At 36.6% G+C, this 18,465-nt stretch overlaps 1 protein-coding gene across 3 annotated transcripts in view; it reads left to right on the forward strand.

The window, feature by feature from the left end:
- Positions 1–17,166, forward strand: part of TM9SF4 (transmembrane 9 superfamily protein member 4) — a 78,264-nt gene extending 61,098 nt beyond the window's left edge. For all 3 annotated transcript variants that reach the window (XM_089095190.1, XM_089095192.1, XM_089095193.1), the window contains exons 10-11: positions 7,338–7,521; positions 16,814–17,166. In XM_089095190.1, the coding sequence (XP_088951316.1) occupies positions 7,338–7,521; positions 16,814–17,053 (424 nt within the window). In that variant the 3' untranslated portion in view covers positions 17,054–17,166. The remainder of the gene's footprint in view (positions 1–7,337; positions 7,522–16,813) is intronic.
- The last annotated feature ends 1,299 nt before the right edge of the window (positions 17,167–18,465 follow it).

Consider the following 18,465-nt stretch of genomic DNA (forward strand, 5'->3'; position numbering starts at 1 on the left):
CGACAATATTGGAATAAAATTTTCTAGGTTTTTCAAATCACTTCCTGATTAAAACACCGTTACGTTGATATTAGCTGTATCGACTCATTAATTTTTTTTGTATCGACTCACAATTTTTAAGCAAATAGAACTGATAAAATTTTTCTTTGCCTAGGTCTATATCTCTACCCATTTTTTGTAAATTTTGTTGCAAGGGAAACAAAATTATTGGTAGCACCCTTCCTGTTTTTGCTAGTATTGGGGTATAGAAATTGTCATACCATCGCTTAGATTTTTTTAAATCTATGGTGAGGATATAGACTATATAGAAAAATGAAAAGCAAAAAAAAGGATGGATCTTTGTTTCTGCTACCTTTTTTTAATACTGAAAGCAAATCTTCATAGATATGTTGCCTGTGCATATTTCCTTGTTTGCTTTGCTTGTCCTAGAAACTAATCATGCCACCTACCTATACAGAGTAGTTACGTGTTTTTACCTTTGAACAAGATTATCGATGGACCTTTACAATGTTGACAGGCGTACTGTTGCATCTCTCGTGTAGAAATGCATGGATAATATGATTTTAACCGCATAGTAGAAATCTAATAATTTAATGCTAAAGTAGTAAATATATTTAGTTGTTTTTAATATGACAAAATGTATGTTTAAAATAGATTTTTAGTAGCACCTCTAAAAAATGGTTTTCTAATAGTATTTGAGAATGATATTTAACCTGAAATGAGTGGAAAATTTTATTTACTTAATTTGACAAATTATTATATCATATAATTATTATATTATATAATAACATACACCTGACCCGAAGCTTGTGACGGCTGTTCGCCGGATAGATTGAAAAGAACGGTAGCTTCATTGGATTCATATGCACTTTCTTCTGACGATGAAGTTTCATCAGCAACATGTTTTTCCTGCTCGTCGTTGGACAGTCCGTAGTAATGCAAAAAAAAATAGTGGGACAGACACAAACGCCTCACCCAGCATTCTTCGATGTTTTGTGTGAACGTATTTAACTGACGGATCCCCTCCCCGTCGGCTATGTGGCATCTGGGATAAACCCTGAGCTCTGTATTGGTAAAGTGAGATTAATCTACCGTACAACTATGCACTAAGTGACGTCATTTATGTATGACTAATTTTTACTCTATGTCATATTGTACCCAGAAGAGAAATAGAGAGGGTGCTAGTTAAAAAATCTTGTGACCCAAGAATTTTTTATTTTTACAGGCTTCAAGTTTCTCACCTGAGAACAAATCAGGCTTTAAAAACACCAGGGCATTTGTCTCTCGAGAAAATTATTTCCAACTAATGCGTTACCAAAAATTACGAAAATATGTAATAGACTTAAATCAATGAACTTAAAGGATACTTTTAGCCATGGAATTATTGTAAAGTAATTTCTCTTGTTCTCTTTCTTATTGCGTTGGTTGTGCATCTTTTTTATCTTTGGATTCGCATACTTCACGATTTAAATAACGCTTGCTTGTGAACTTTCGGGTTGAATAGAGCAAAACATTTATATTAAAGACAAATATGTGTAGATATAAGCTTGACAGACACTATACATTCCTAGTCTACTCCAACGCCGCAAATAATGTTAAAACGGAGACAATAGTCGTCTTAAACTTACTCATCTGACACAAAAAACAGAAAAGATAACACAGGATTTTAGAAAAATCAGAGGCAACGTACCCCACCAATAATCATGGCAAATAATTTAAAAGAAATTATTATTAACAGACTTAATAGAATTACCATTATCATTAATAGAAGTATTGCAAACATATACCCTGTTTGACCGTTTATTCATAGAATAAACATCTGAATCTTTGAAAGTATCTTCTATTCAAGTAAAATAATGAGAATGGTAATATGGAAATAAACAGTGATAGATTAGGATCAGAAGTAGTATTTCTTTCTTGTAGTACTGTGAAGAAATTGTGAAATACCTACCTGGTTTGGATAAATTTTGCCTTAAGAGTGTGGAAAACTTGTTGTTAGGAATCTGCAGAGTTTTAATCTGGGTTTAATGGGGATTAATGCTGATAACACCACTGTCAGCGTATCTTTACCCAGCAGAGCTAGAAAAGCTACTACTTCTTTGTTATTCAGTGGTTCAACTAAAGGTCTAAGTCCATATGAGTCCGACCTGACATTTTCTTAATTATTCTTAATAATTATTAATTAATTAATTTAATATTTAATGATATTAAATAAAAATTAATCTTCATGTTATAAACGTTCTTTTGTTTTTAGACGGTCTTAATTGATTGTAAGAAAATCAGACTAGGCTATTGCGCAGAATGTAGGCTGTTTTTTTTATTATTATTCTTTTTTTTATGCGTAAAATTGTACTTATTCTACTCTCTTGTCAAAAGGAGTGGTTTTATTTTCGATCCAATTTAAATTAAAACTTAAAAATGAGATAAACTTGAAAATGACTTTATTCTGATTTTGACAACGAAATTTTGTGTAATTGCTTGGTAATGCTAGATGCCGTGGGGTATTTTTTTATGATAAAGTTATTTTCCGTACTCTCTGAATTTTGTTGCCCACTTGTTAGATTTAAACCTCAAAAACTTGTGAGAGAGTGGGTTGTAGAACCTCTGTCTTATATCATTTGGCAGCCATGTTAAATGAGATCTGGAATGAAAATTTAATATTTATGACATTTTCTAGGCGTTTCTTGGCTGTTTAATGACGAAACTGTGGGTAACATTGGATAGTATTTTTTGTTTATTTCGTTTCCTTACAGAAGAATTTTAGGTTGCTCGTCGAGTTTTACTGCCAAATAGTAATTTAAACGTTAATTTAATGTAACATATTGAACTTTAGAACCCTTTTTACTATGTTATGTGGTAGATGTATTAAAGGAAATGTGTCGGCAACATTGAATGCTGCTGCAGTCATGTTATGAGAGACGCTAGTTGGTATTATGACGGAACATAGTAATATTAGATGGTGCTGTTGTTTCTTTTGTTCAGTTCGGCCGTCCTCTTCTACGGGATCCCTGTGGCTGCCATTTGAGTACAGTTTTAGGAAGTGTATCCTCTGTCATACGGATAACATGCCCCAAGTAACGCCATCTTCGTTGGCGGATGACATCTGTTACCAGGGGCTGGCAAGACATAGATCGAACTGATTGGTTTGTTACATGTGCTCTCCAGTCGATGTTTAATATTCTTCGAAGATAGTTGTTCTCGAATGCAAGAATTCTCTTTTTCTGTTGTTGTTTAAGTTTTCAGAACTCGCTACTATACAGGAGGGCCGAGAGGATGTTACTGTTGAAAAGCCTTAGTTTCAGTGTGGTGGAGTACTTTTTCGATCGCCAAACTGGCTTTAGTTGATTAAAAGCTCCACTGGCTTGTCCAATCCTCGACTGCACCTCTTTTTCGCTAGATCCCGTTTGTTCAACTGTATTTCCAAGGTATTTAAACTCCACCACCTGCTCTATTGCGGTATCCCCGCACCTTATGTCCAGTGGCGAGTCGCTTGTTGCCATGCTTTTTGTCTTGCCCGAGTTGATCTTCAATCCTAAAAGTCTCGCCTTCTCTCGGATGACATTGAGAAGGTCCTGGGACCTTTTCTTGTTTGCCGCCATCAGGGTGATTTCGTCGACGAAATCGAGGTCTGCAAGTTGTTTATTGTCGTAAAGCTGAATACCAAACCCCGTGCAGTCTCGGAACACAAAATCGATTACAAGGAAAAAAAGGAGGGGAGAGAAGACATACCTCTTTTTAACAGCGGACATAATATGGAATTAACTTGTACTTCCTTCATTGCTCCGAACGCAGCTTTCGATATTTTCATACCGAGAATGATCAAGCATACAAGTTTCTCAGAGATACCGTAATAACGGAGGATTTTCCAAAGCGACTCTCGATGTTTTGAGTCGAAGGCTTTTTCAAAATCCACAAAGAAAAGGTATATTTTTTGCTTCCATTCGTTGCATTCCTCGATCATCATGCACATAACGAATATAATGACGGAGCAGGAGCGAGATGGACAGAAGCCATGTTGTTCATCTTGTAAGTGTTTATCTAGGGCTGCTTGGATACAGCGGAGGATTATCTGCGAGAAAAGTTTCCAGGAATTGAAAGGAGACCAATGCCCCTCCAGTTATCGCACTTTGATGCGTCTCGTTTCTTAAAAAATTTAATCAGTGTGCTTTTCCTCCATTCTTCGGGGACTTTCTCTGATTTCAAAATGCAAGAAAAGAGTGCAGTCTACACAGTTATGCAGGCACCTAACGAGGTTTTGATCATTTCTGCTGATTTCTAATCGCTTCCTGGCGCTCTGCCATTTTTTAGTTTGCGAGCGGCTTGTGTCAATTCCTCGGTCGATTGTTCTGCGGTATTGATTTGAAGCTCTAGGAAAGGTGCTGTGGGAGTATCAGCTGTGTTGGGGGGAGGGGCTGGGTCTGCTGAGAACTTTCTGCAAGGCCCAAACTTCAGAGATTTCATCAGGGGTTGTGACTGTCTTCCCATTTACGTCTTTCACTGGTCCATTAAGGTTACGACGTTTCCCGATGATTTCATTAGTTATTCTGTAAACGGCTCGAGAATCACCACGATTGGCTGCTTCTTCCGCCATAGCTGCCTTTTTTTCTACAGAATTCCGTTTATCCCCTCTTGCACTCTTTTTCACTAGCTTGTCTTGGTCTCGGTATAGTTTATTTTTCTGTACTGTGTCACTGTTGTCCACACCATCTAACAAACGATGTTTTAGTTTTCGACGTTCTTCAATAAGGGTCCACGTCTGATCAGAAAGCCACTCGTCTTTTGGTCGCTTTTTGTGCACAATTGTTTCTTCGGCTACATGGTTATAGGCTTCCTTTAGGGCGGTCCAGGTTTTCTTCACGCTAACAACGTTGTCCAGGTCTAGGGCCATGCTATCAAACCTGTTTGTTAGCTAAATAGTAAACTCGTGTTGCACTTTGGTGTTGGAGACTTTATCTGAGTCGTAGGCAGGACTTTCTTTGGTTTGGGTTTTCTGCGTGGCTTTCATCTTGAGAGCTAGCTTTGAAATCTTCAAGGCATGGTCTGTAGCAACGTCGGCTCTTCTATAGGCTCTTACATTTTGGAGGCTCAATTTCCATTTTTTTATCAAGATATTGTCAATCTGGTTATTTGCTCTTCCATCTGGGGAGTTCCATGAATACTTATGGATGATTTTCTGTTGAAAACAGGTTCCTCCTATGATAAGGTCGTTCGTTATCGTAAAATCAACTAACGGTGTCCCGTTCTCGTTTACTTCGCCGATACCTTGGCTCCCAAGAACCTCAGGACAATATAACCGGTCGCTCCCCGCTTTGGCATTGAAGTCACCAAAAAACAGACGAGATCGTGACTGGGGATATCTTTGGCAACGGCTTGCAGGGTGTTGTAGAACTCATCTTTTAAGGTTTCATCGGTATTATTGGCCAGTGCGTTGCATGCAACTACTGTTAGTTTTGCCTGACTACTTGTGAGACGTGCTACGGTGATTCTCTCATTTATAGGAGTCCATTTCATGAGGGCTAGAGACTCCAATTTTGAAAGCATCATGGTAACACTTGCCTCTTTCTTTTTGTCGGTGCCACTGTGCAGGATTGTGAATCCTTTTTTGAGGTTCTGATTTCCTGCACCAGTCCAACGGACCTCCGACAGAACCAGAATGTCTAAACCATAACTTTCCATTTCTTCTAGGGCCTGTTCTGTCTTCGAGGGCTGAGCCATGGTCCTTACGTTCCAGAAACCAAGTTTTAATTGGCAATTTGCTTTTCAGAATCGTGTCCGGGGGCGGTCTGAAGTCGTCATCAAGGGGTCCGAGGGCGGTCCATGGTCGTCATCAGGTTGCATATTTGGTATCATGTGGTTCTCGCTGAACGTTTCTATAGCAAGGCTTTTTTTTCCGGGGGCAGGCTGCTGGTCTACCGCCCAACCCTCCTCCTTTATCCAGGCTTTGGACTGGCTGTATACCAGTTCCAAGCCTGGTATACAGTTGAAGTATGCATTGCAGAAGGTTTTTTTTCTACTGACTTTTGACAGTTGTGTTTCAATCGTTCAACCAAAATATTTCGGCTGTCCTCAAATTTGTTTTATGGATACTGCTTAAGAACTCTTAGTTGCTTCTGTTTTAGTGGTAAGCCACGACTGCCACCAGATATTGGCGCAAAAATGGTACTACACCACTTACTGGACGGGAAGCCTCGCTGGCACCAAATATTGTAATGGAATACCTGCGGTATTGTTCCGTACATATTGAGTATGTTGATACCCAATTACGGTATCCCTTGATCCAGGGTATGATAACGTGATCAAACGGTCAAACGGCCAAACTCTAGGTTAAGGGTGCCCAACCTGGGTTACTACTAATATTTCTAGCTATCTCCTTGGAGGGTAAACGGACCCCCTTGTCGATATAATAAATGACGGTATTTTTCGTAACTCTTTTCCTACTGCAAATAATATAATCTCAGCCCTTCTGTAGGCTTCCGAACTCCACCTAGCCTAAAATGTCAAAGATTATAAAGACAAGCTTTCTTACTGTATTCACTTTCACGTATTTACAAGAACTTAAAAACTGAACTGAAATCAAAAACTCTTGCAATTAATAAAGACACTTATCGACACGCCTTCGTGCATGCACCTCTGACCGAAGGCAATGAATGCCCGAATCAAATTAGACTCCCAGTATCCTTTGAAGCTTTTAGGACTGTAAATATATGCTGTATGAGTTATCACTCTTCTGTATTTTTCAGGTTTAGCTAATTAGTGAATTCCTTCCAGACGTCTCGTAATAAAGCTTGGCCTGGGGTTTAAATATTGAAATTAAAGATAAATGAAGTTAAATTTATAAAAAGGGCATTTTTCTGAAACAAAAGGGGCCAAAAGTCCCAACAGCTTCGTAGCTAATTTGAGATATACCTTTGGCTTTTGGCAAAATGAAATGAAGAAGCGACTATTGCAGGATTGCATTTTTTGGGGGGAGGGGGAGGGTTCCCCGTCTAGAGATATGTCGAAATAACTTTTTCTCTTACGGTTTTCAACAGCTTTGTTCCAATCGTTCGCCGAATCGCTCAACCTAAGCATTTCTGCCGGCTGCAAATTTGTCAAGTACATAAACACCCGCTGGAGAACTTTTACTAGCATCATGGCTAGTTATCAGAAAAATTCTAAAGCAGTTTTTTTGGCCTTAGCTAAAATAAAATGGAGAAGGAACTTCCGTAACTTTGTATTTTGTTATATTTTACTGTCAGAGATGCTGTGCTCTTATATTGAAACTTACGAAAATAATTCTTTTGTTTCTTTTTGGATTTCATAACTATACCTTAGATGAATGTAGTTTGTTTTTCTAGTTCACTGCTGGCTGGAGTTCTGCCGTTTGGTTTCATGTTTATTGAATTATTTTTCATCTTCTCAGCACTATATGAAAATCAGTTCTATTATCTGTTTGGTTTCCTTTTCCTCATTTTCATCATATTGATTATATCAGTGTCGCAGATCTCAATTGTAATGGTCTACTTTCAACTATGTTCTGAGGTAAGTTTGTGTAGTTTTAATTACGACTACTTTAAACGGCCTACATAACGGCCTATATTAAACAAGGCCTCGAACAGCTCTAGGCCTGCCGTCTAAAGCCAAAACGTGAGGGTGAAAGGGAAAGTGATACGAGGTGAAATTCGAGCTGGTCTTTGAAAATAAAACAACTGATGGAAATATTGATGAAAAATTGTAGAAGTTCGTTTTATCTACTTTTTTGCTTTTGTTTTCTATTTGACAATAAATAAAAATAAAATGGTGTCAAACAAAAATAAATAATTATATGAATTTCAGCGTGAGTTTTATATTTGGACCAGGCCTTAAACTGCTGGGGAAAAGAAATGTTGGTCCGTGAAAAAAAGAAGAAAATTTGGTGATTCATTTTATCCGTGTTCTGATTTTCGGGACTCCAGAAAACTGTTCCACGACTACTAAGCAATGTCAAAGTCCTCTACAGTTAGTAGAGCATTTCTTAACCAATTTTTTTGTGTTAATCTACCTAAAATATACTAATAAAAGTAAGAGTTTCTGAAAACTTCTTAAAATATTCAACTTAGACAATAGGACACATTAGATACATTTATACATTCTAAGAATAAGCTTTTTTTGCATACTAAACTAATTCCAACTATTTTGTAATCTGTACAAAAAAAAGTTTAGAAACAAATTAATATGCTTAATCTGTTAAAATTAAAGGTCGGATTTAAAGATATTTGAACTATTAATTAAAATCCAGATTTCAGTGAAATGAAAATAGGCTAAATTCAAGTATTTTTTTGATTTTCTGTTTGTGCTTGGTAATCTTTCCTTATCAATGGCGATGACAGTTAATAATTCCTACTGAGTCCGTACTAAAGGAGAATAGTTTTCCTCTCTTATCAGTTTCCTCTCTCTTACTTCCTCAAAGTTTCATCTCTTGTCAGTTTCCCAAAAGTTTTAACTTAATACTCCCAGTTGTTCTCTATATTTTGCTGAGGTGTCTTTTTGGCAACCATAAACACAGTGCATTTTTATTTAGTTTAAAGCAACATTTAGTTTTAAAGCATAATGGGCCAATTGCATGATTATGGGGAGTTGGCATACCTAATATTCCTAAAGACATAGTTGCTGGACTTTTTTACCATGCTGAACAAAATGGCTGTCTCAAAATTTTGATTGGATGCGTTTGGAAAATGAATGGGCTTGAGAGAAGGGCTGTTTGCCATCCAATCTCTTTTTACTCTTAAAAAGGGAACCAGAACTTTTAATTTGGAATCGAATTAGGTTCTTTAAAATTTTCAATGGTATTTTTAGCTATTATAGAGTGGTGCTGCGTATTATATTGCTTATATACCCTTTTGAAAACCTGCATGCATACAGTTTTTTCGTCTAATTGAAACTCCTCCTACACTTTCCCTAAAAGTTTCAACTTAATGCACTTAGCGTCATTAGTTAAAGTAACTGCAGTGGTAGTATTAAAGTAATTTCATAGTGCCTTCTGCCTAGTTCAAAATCCCCCATAACTTACCCTTAAGGGTCTAACTTAATAATATAATTTGCTCTTCAGATGTTGCTTTGTCACCTATTTGAAAGTCCACATGCTCATAGTTTGTTTTGATTTAGTTCCACGTCCGCCTAAATATTCCTTAAACGCTTCACCGTCATACCCTTAGCTTGCGCAGTAGCGATAGTTCTTGCAGCATTAGTAGCAGTATGGGCATATCACCTTTGGTTTCTTCAACATCTCCTTCAACATACGCTGAAAGTTTCAGCTCAATACCATCAACCGTTCCTGAAGCATTTCTGATGCGTCCGCTTCACAACCTGTGTGGGTATAGTGTGTTTCGAATTAGTTCCATTTAGGTTGTATATATCGTAAATTTTTCACCTCGATATCCTTAGCTTTAATAGCAGTAGAATTAATTTTAGTAACCTAAGCTTTAGTGGCAGCAGTAGTAATAGAAGTAATAATAATAGTAACAGTAGTAGTAGTATGAGTAGAAGCAGTAGCTTTAGGATACAAATATTTTCTTTTGGTTAGTTCAACATCCCTCACAACAAGCCCTGTTAGTTTCAACTACACAAACCAAAGTGTTCCTGATATATTGTTCTTACGCCCTTTTGACAGCTTACACAAAGGCTGCGTGTTATGATTCATTAACCTTCCGCCCTCAAGATACCTTGACGATTTCACCTTCATACCCTTAGGCATAGTTGTTATAGTAGTCACAGTAGTAGCATTGATATTACTAGTAATAGTATTAACATATGCCTTTTGATCAGTAGGACATCCCTCTCATCAAGTCCTAGAAGTTTCAACTTAATATAATTAGCCTTTGCTATAACATTGCTAATATGTCCTTTTGATAACCTGTATGTTATCAAATTTTCCTATCAGTGCTCTTAGCCTTACAAGTAGTATCAATAGAAGTAGCAGTAGTAGTAAATATAGCAGCAACAGTAGTATTAGCAGTAGTATGCAGATATTCCCTTTTGGTGAGATGGTCTTCCCCTTCAAGCATTCTCTGAAAGCTCCAACTTAATTTGACAATTTGCATGCACATAGCGTCTTTTGATTTAGCTCGAATTTTCCCCTCAGAACTGTAAATGGAGTAGTCTGGTAGTAGTAGGGGTGGTAAGTGTATTAGTACTGGTAGCATGCAAATATTGCCTTTTTGATCATTTCCCTTATCATTACCTGAATTTTCCAAATTAATATACTCGGTTATTTATGTATTACACCGTTTGACAATCCTTATAAACATAACGTGTTTTGATTTAGTTCAATACTCCCCTCTGAAAGGCTCACCTGAATGCCCTTCATCTTCTTGGAAAGTAAAGTTCAAACATTCATACCTTTCTCAATAACATATACTATGTGTAAGCAATGAACAAATTGCCTAGCTTACAGAGGTTTACATCCCCAAAGACATAATTACCGGACCTTTCAACAAGGCTGAATAAAATAGATGTCTTAAAATATCGATTGGATATGTTCTGTGGAATGATAGACTTGGGGGGGGGGCTGAATGCCCGCCATTCATTTTTTACTCTTAAAAAGGGCACTAAAACCTCGGATTCCCAGTCAAATGAGCTCCATCCGATCCAAAACCTATGCGACCACCCGTTGCATAAGAACCTTATATGCCCTGGGGCATAACTTACAACCCTTGCCCACGGGCTCTGTGGAATTGTGACCACCCTAAAGACTTTGTAATGCGATGTTTGGACTATTGGTAACAAAATGGCTATCTCACAATTTCAATTGAATGCGCTTTGGGAAAAGAGGACGTCAGGGAGGGGGGTTAGCTGCTCTCTGTCATGTTTGACTCTTAAAAGGGAACTAGAACTATATGTTTCAAATTAAATAAGCCTCTTCTAAAGTTCACACAACCAGCCCTTCCATAAGAACCTTATATGCCCCTGGGGCATAACTTACAACCCTTACCCCCAGACTCTGGGGAATTCTGTCCACACCAAAGGCCTTATTATATCACCTTTGTACGATTTTTGAACAAATAGCTGTCTCAAAATTTTATCGGATGTATTTGTGGAAAATACGACGTTGGGGGAAGGGGAGCTATCCCCGACCACTTTGACGCTTAAAAAAGGAACTAGAACATTTTGTTTCCAATCCAATGAGACCCCTTCAGAGTTTATACGACCACCCTTTCCGTAAAAATATTTTATGCCATCGGGGCATAATTTACAACCCTTGCGCTGAGGGCTGTGGGGGGGGTCATTCTCAAAGACACAATTTTTGGACCTTTCAACTACGCTGAACAAAATGTCTATCTCAAAATTTTGATTAGATGTGTTTTGGGAATTAATGGATGTGTAGGGGGGGGGCTTGTTGCCCTCCAATCACTTTTGACTATTAAAAAACGTCCTTTCAACTTCTAATCGAATGAGCATCTTTTTAAGTTTCTACGACAACAAATAGCCATCTCAAAACTTCTATCAGATGAATTTTGGGAAAATACAAGGTGTGTGTGTCTGGGGGGGGGGGGGTGATCCGCCCTCTGATCACTTTGAATCTTAAATTAGAAAATCCGATTACCTGTCTAATGAGCCCCTCCGAAGTTTATACTATCGCCCTAACTATAGAAACTTTATATGCCACGAGGGCATAACTTACAATCCATGCCTTGAGGCCTGTGAGGGGGTTGTCATCCTCAACCTTAACTACACTGATAAAAAGGGCTATCTCAAAATTTTGATTGGATGTGTTTGGGGAAATGGTGGGCGCGGCAGAGGGGTTAGTTGCCCTCCAATCACTTTCGGCTATTAAAAGGGGCACTTGCCCCTTAGATTTCTAATCGAATGAGCCTTTTTTGAAGTTTCTGCAACTACAAATGGCCATCTCATAAAGTCTGTCAGATGCATTTCGGGAAAATACGAAGTGTGTGGAGGGGGGTAACCACCTTCCTATCACTGTAAGTCTTAAAAGAGGCACTAGAAATTCTGATTACCAATCAAATGAGCCCCCTCCGAAGTTTATACGACCACCCTTTCTATATGAACCTTATATGCCCGCAGGACATAACATCCAGCCCTTTCCCTGAGGACTGTGGGGGTTGTTAGCCTCAAAGACATAATTTCCGAATCTTTCAATTACGTTGAACAAAATTGTTATCTCAAAATTTTGATTGAATGTTTTTGGGAAAATAGTGGTCGTGGGAGGGGGTTAGTTGCCGTCAAATTACTTTTGGTTATTGAAAAGGGCGCTAGCCGTTTCAATTTCTAATTGAATGAGCCCTTTTTGAAGTTTCGACGACAATTCTTTCGATATGAAGTGCCCTGGTCTAAGACCAAAAAAAAAAAATACATTGTGCCCACATAGCTCTTTTCTTAGGCAGCGCTATTGCGCTGTCTATGATATTTGATCAGATTCCAGGGTATCTTTGAACATCTTAACCATTTTGCAAACCTTATCAGCGTTATTGTGTCTGAGTCTTACCAATTTTTTTGTCATATATATGATCTGATTCCAAGGTGTCTTTACTCATCTTAACCATTTTACTAATCTTGCCAGAGTTATTGGGTCTGATTCTTACCAGTTTGTTTTTATCCATGGTTAGATAAAGATAATATAAGGTTCTGTCAAACAGTTCATCCATGAAATTCTTCTTTTCCCAATAATTGTTGGTCACGGGTGCCATTTTTTGTTTGTTTTATTGTTTTCGGAATGGTATCGTGCTGGATGTTATCATTTTCGGTGCACGCCTAGAGAAGAACCTATAGAGCAGGAAACCTAATAGGAAAACAATACTTACTTTAACACATTTTTCATGCAGCTAAGCTTTATCTTCACTTATTTCACTGTTTTTCCACTTTTTCTAATATAATTATCATTTTTTTTGTAGCTTTGCTTCATTTTTAATCATCCCTGGAACAGATCACCTTTTACAAAACGACGGTGCTGCACTTAGCAGACTTTTCAAAATTAATTGAACATTATTGCGAAAAAATTATAAATTTCTTAGAAAAAGTGGAAGAACACTGAAATAAGTGGAGAAAATGCTTAGCTGCGTACAAAATCTTGTAACTACAATTATTCTGCATATTATAAAGTAAAAATTGCTTTCCTAACCGGTTTCCTACCCTATAAGTACTTTTCTAGGCATACACCACATTTTCCACTAAAACCAGTAGTTTTGCGCACTTAGGACCAAAATGATATCGTGAAAAGGTTATAAAATACCTGAGAACACAATACTGCTTTAAATTACTTCTGCTAACAACTCACCGCAGCACCAAGCCGCCTTAGGCGAACACAGCTATGCACGCACCTCCTCCATCCTGATCTATTCAAAGTCTCCCTCTACGCCCTCCTAGGAAGTTCTCATTTCCTTTAAATCTTTCTTTATGACATCTTCCCATCCCAGACGAGGACAACCTGTTTTCCATTTAGCCCTAGATGGTTGGCCGAAAAGGACAAATTTTGACAGTCTGTCATCCTTCATCCGCAGAACGTGCCCTACCCATCTCAACCTTTGTTTCTTTATAGCCCTAGAAAGCGGGATTGAAGCACGTTTTTCGTGCAGTTTACTGTTTGAAATAGGGTCTGCAAGCCAGGTAACCAGAACAATCCGTAGGTAATTTCTCTGGAAAACATCATCCGTATGGACGATGGGAATCATCCGAAACGGAGAAAATTTTCATCCGTTTTTTGGAGCGCCCATGCTTCAGAGCCATATTTGACCACTGTCATCACTGTAGCTTCCAATATTCTAATCTTGGTTTGCAGACTTATCTTCATATTCTTCCAAACTTTTTTAACTGTGAAAAAACGTCCTGAGCCTTGGCTATTCTACTTTTAACATCTTCACTGCTCCCACCGTCTTTACTAATAATACTACCAAGGTAAGTGAAGCTACCCACCCTACCAATCTTTTTGTTATCTAACGTCACCTTTTTCATCTTCGCTTATTCCTAGCCTTAGTGACATAGTCTTCTTAACCTCAATTTTCAAACCTAATCTAGCACCCTGAACTCGCAAAACCTCTTAAAAGATCATTTATTTTGCTCGCACTTTCATCTACTGCTTAAAAGTTATTTAGATACCTTCATATTTTAAAAGACTATACTCAAAACTGATGGCATATTTGTCCCTTAACATATATATAAACATATTTATGTAGAGCCATAAACATATATATATATATATATATATATATATATATATATATATATATATTGCCAGTACAAAACGAACATAAATAGACGGTTGAATTACTAACGGTCGTACAGAATGGAAGGTTCGTGGACCTTTAGGTAATTTTGTGTGACGCGGGATAACTTGAAGCCTCAAATAATAAATTTGGGGGCCCAAATCATCCAGCATTTGTAAAGATGTCCTTCTTTCTAAACTTTCTTCATTTTGACGAATATATTTGAACAAAGTGTGGAATGTACATGCTGATTGGTTGATAGCTCAATCGGCAAAACAGAAATGTTTCCTCTGCTAGAAATAAAATTAGATTCATACAAAAAATGCAAGTTGGCCTGGTTCCAAGACCAGTATTTGTTCCAAACAATTGGCATCACTTCATGAAAAACAATTTTTGGGATTTTTGACTCCTCTTAACCTTCAAAAAATATTTGAAAGATGTACCTTTTTCAGGGTTGACTTCGATTTTCATAACTTAATTAGTCCTCTAAAGTACTGCCACAAGGAGACTTTATCGATCTTCCATTTCTAGTTAAAAAAAAATCTAAAAAAGCGAAAATATCGACGAGAAAAAAAACCAATGAAGTTCGATCGGGAAAAGCAAAATTAATGCAAAAAAATAGTAAGAAGCATGTAAAAAAAAAAAAATACTTGGAACCGATAAATGAAAACTAGTCTATTAATGACAAATATACCAAAAGCATATTACCAAAAGTATATTACCAAAAGCAAATATACCAAAAGCATATTATAAATCGGTAGGGATCGAAAACATGTTCGACTATGTACAATAAGAAGAAAAGCTGAATTACTCTAAAATCGTGTAAAGCAATTTAAAATAAGGTAAAAACTTTAAAATAAAGGAAACCCCTTGTATGCCCATCCGTCTGATAACTTCATATATCGGACAGTCTTTCTACTACACAAAAGGCAGTATTATTTCATCAGTTGCTAGCAAAAGATCTTTTGAATCAAAGATCTTGTTTTCTACTAAACAAAAGGCAGTATTATTTTATCACTTGCTAGCATAAGATTTTTTGAAAAGGTTCGTTTGAATTAGGGGCGCTGTTTTTTTATACACAAGAGTCGGAAATGAAAATGAAGGCTGTTATGATACGAGTTGATCTATCAAAGACGTACTGGACGTTTTCTGAGAGCGGCAGCCAAGTTAGTTTATCCCTGCGCCGTAAAGCAAATTAAAGCAAGTTATGGCAAGATGGCCCAATTAATTATGAAAAGTTTGCCAATACAAACTAAAAAACTTTAAAATGGAGGAGATAGGGTGGTCCTTTAAAGTCTTGGATCCTCTTAATGAAGATGAAGAAAGCTTGGTTTCTTTAAAGTATCTTACGTATTGATTAAGACATTGCAATCTGGTCTCCACAGTTGGTGAACGAATATTTTAGGGTGTAAAACCCGTGTGACCCTTGTTAGAACAGCTACAACCGGGCCTTATAAACGACGAAAAGCTAAAAACACTTCGTTTTTTGCTGTAGTTGTTTCCTCTTATTAGTAAGTGTATCCGGGAAAGAAATATAAATATTAGTATGTCAGTTTTTTTATTTAATCTTACACAGCTGGTTTAGCTACTTGTACCTGCTCTTTTTTGGTATTTTTTTATTTTACTTTTTATTGACAGCCGAAAACACGCAAATTTTATGGGGATTAAAAGGAGACTTGAAATTAATTTTGCGTCTCTTTATCGTATGTGCCTGGATTAAATTCTGTCAAGTTTGTGTTCCATCGTTTAATGTTTTTCATTCTGATTTATATTTTCTTTTTTTCCCTTTTTTTACAGAATATTTGCGGCTCTGATAAATTATGAGAGCAAATAAGGCCATCGAGAGCCAATATTAAGTTCTGAGGACATAATTCTCTTTCTTCCCTTTCCTGTATCTTTTTTACAGCGAACTTTGACAAGTCTTAGCTATGACTCACGGAATTAAATGCGAAGAACTACACGCAGTATTCCCCCAGGCCTCTAGTACAATGATGATATTTTGGTGTTTAATTCTTTCAAAAATTTGAATGTAACCCCTCTTTAATTTTTGTTGTTGGTATAAAAATTTTTTATCTCTCTCTCTCTCTCTCTCTTTCTCTCTCTCTCTCTCCTCTCTCTTTCTCTCTCTCTCTCTCTTTCTCTCTCTCTCTCTTTCTATGTCTCTCTCTTTTTCTCTCTTTCTCTCTCTTTCTCTCTCTTTCTCTCTCTCTCTCTCTCTCTCTCTATCTCTCTCTCTCTCTCTCTCTCTCTCTCTCTCTCTCTCTCTCTCTCTCTCTCTCTCTCTCTCTCTCTCTCTCTCTCTCTCTCTCTCTCTCTCTCTCTCTCTCTCTCTCTCTCTCTCTCTCTCTCTCTCTCTCTCTCTCTCTCTCTCTCTCTCTCTCTCTCTCTCTCTCCCCCTCTCTCTCTCCCTCTCTCTTCTATCTCTCTCTCTCTCTCCCTCTCTCCTCTCTCCCTCTCTCTCTCTCTCTCTCTCTCTCTCTCTCTCTCTCTCTCTCTCTCTCTCTCTCTCTCTCCTCTCTCTCTCTCTCTCTCTCTCGTCTCGTCTCTCTTTCCTCTCTCTCTCTCTCTCTTTGTCTTTCTCGGTTTTTTCTTTGAGGTTTTTCTATTCACAAATTAACTTATTTTAATTTATTTTTTAGGATTATAACTGGTGGTGGCGTTCATTCATCGTCTCCGGTGGTTCTTCAATATATTTATTTGCCTATGCTGTATTTTATTTTAATTCAAAGTTAGAAATAACTGGTTTTATACCAACGCTCTTATACTTTGGTAATACCCTGCTGATGGTTGTTACTTTTTGGCTGGTCACTGGTACGATTGGTTTTTACGCTGCCTACGTGTTCATACGCAAGATCTATAGTGCTGTTAAATTAGATTAGATTTAACTTAGTCATTTATTTATTTCTTATATTCTTTTTCGTTTTTTTTTTGGAAATTAAATTTTTCGTTTGACCTTTTTATATTAAATTTTGCGTGTTCAATTTATTGAATTTAGCAGGCGAAGGGGTCAAATAAATCCTTCGTTTTGTTTGAATCTTTGTCTTCTATTTGTCTGGATCCCAGTAAAGAAATCATTCGGCAATTATTTGAGGAAGCCGACAGACTTCTTTGACTTACTAGAGATTCCTCCCCTTCCACGTCATATTTACCAAAAATGCATCCGATAGAAATTTTGTGATAGCCATTTGTTCAAAAACAGTCCAAAGATCATATAATAAGGCCCGGATTTTAATCAGTTCCTGACATAACGTCTTTTTAGATGTTATATTTCACCTATTTTAGATTTACCTTATTGTATAATTAAGAGGATTTTTGAGAATGAAGGGGGTTTGGTCTCTCACAGATTGGATAGGCTAAAATAAATTTTTTTTTTTTCAAATACTTTCAGTACCTGTCTCCGAATCGCTATACATTGTATTACATGGAAAAGGCGAGGAAGAGTCATACTCAAGTAATATATTTAAATATATCATCGTTGCAGAAGTAAAAGCAATCTAAGCAGTTGCTGTTACTGTAAGCTAGTTACTAAGTTACTGTTCCTAAGCTGTTACTAAGTAATAAAGAATGAACCGTAGCCCGTCTTAACCACAAGTTTAAACCCGTATACTGAAAATAAACTTTCAGAAGAGTACAATTTTTCTTGGAAAAGCTTTCTTGAAATGATGACTACTTTCTAGATTTAGCTAGTAAAACTATATAGATATAGATAACTTTAACTATATAGATATAGATAGTAACTATATAGAAATAGATAACTTTAACTATATAGATATAGATAGTAACTAAATAGAAATAGATAACTTTAACTATATAGATATAGATAGTAACTATATAGATATAGATAACTTTAACTATATAGATATAGATAGTAACTATATAGATATAGATAACTTTAACTATATAGATAGTAACTTTATACATATGGATAACTTTAACTATATAGATATAGATAGTAACTATATAGATATAGATGGTAACTATATAGATATAGATATATAACTTTAACTACATAGGCATAGATAGTAACTACATACATAATGATAACTTTATAGATATACATAGTAACTATGTAGATATAGATAACTTTAAATATATAGATATAGATAGTACCTATATAGAAATAGATAACTTTAACTATATAGATATAGATAGTAACTATATAGATATAGATAATAACTATATAGATATAGATAACTTTAACTATATAGATTTAGATAGTAACTATATAGATATAGATAGTAACTATATAGATATAGATAATTTTAACTATATAGATATAGATAGTAACGTT

The sequence above is a fragment of the Artemia sp. Qi Xiang Cuo genome, chromosome 10 (assembly GCF_049724085.1).
Source record: "Artemia sp. Qi Xiang Cuo chromosome 10, ASM4972408v1, whole genome shotgun sequence".
Lineage (NCBI taxonomy): Eukaryota > Metazoa > Arthropoda > Branchiopoda > Anostraca > Artemiidae > Artemia > Artemia sp. Qi Xiang Cuo.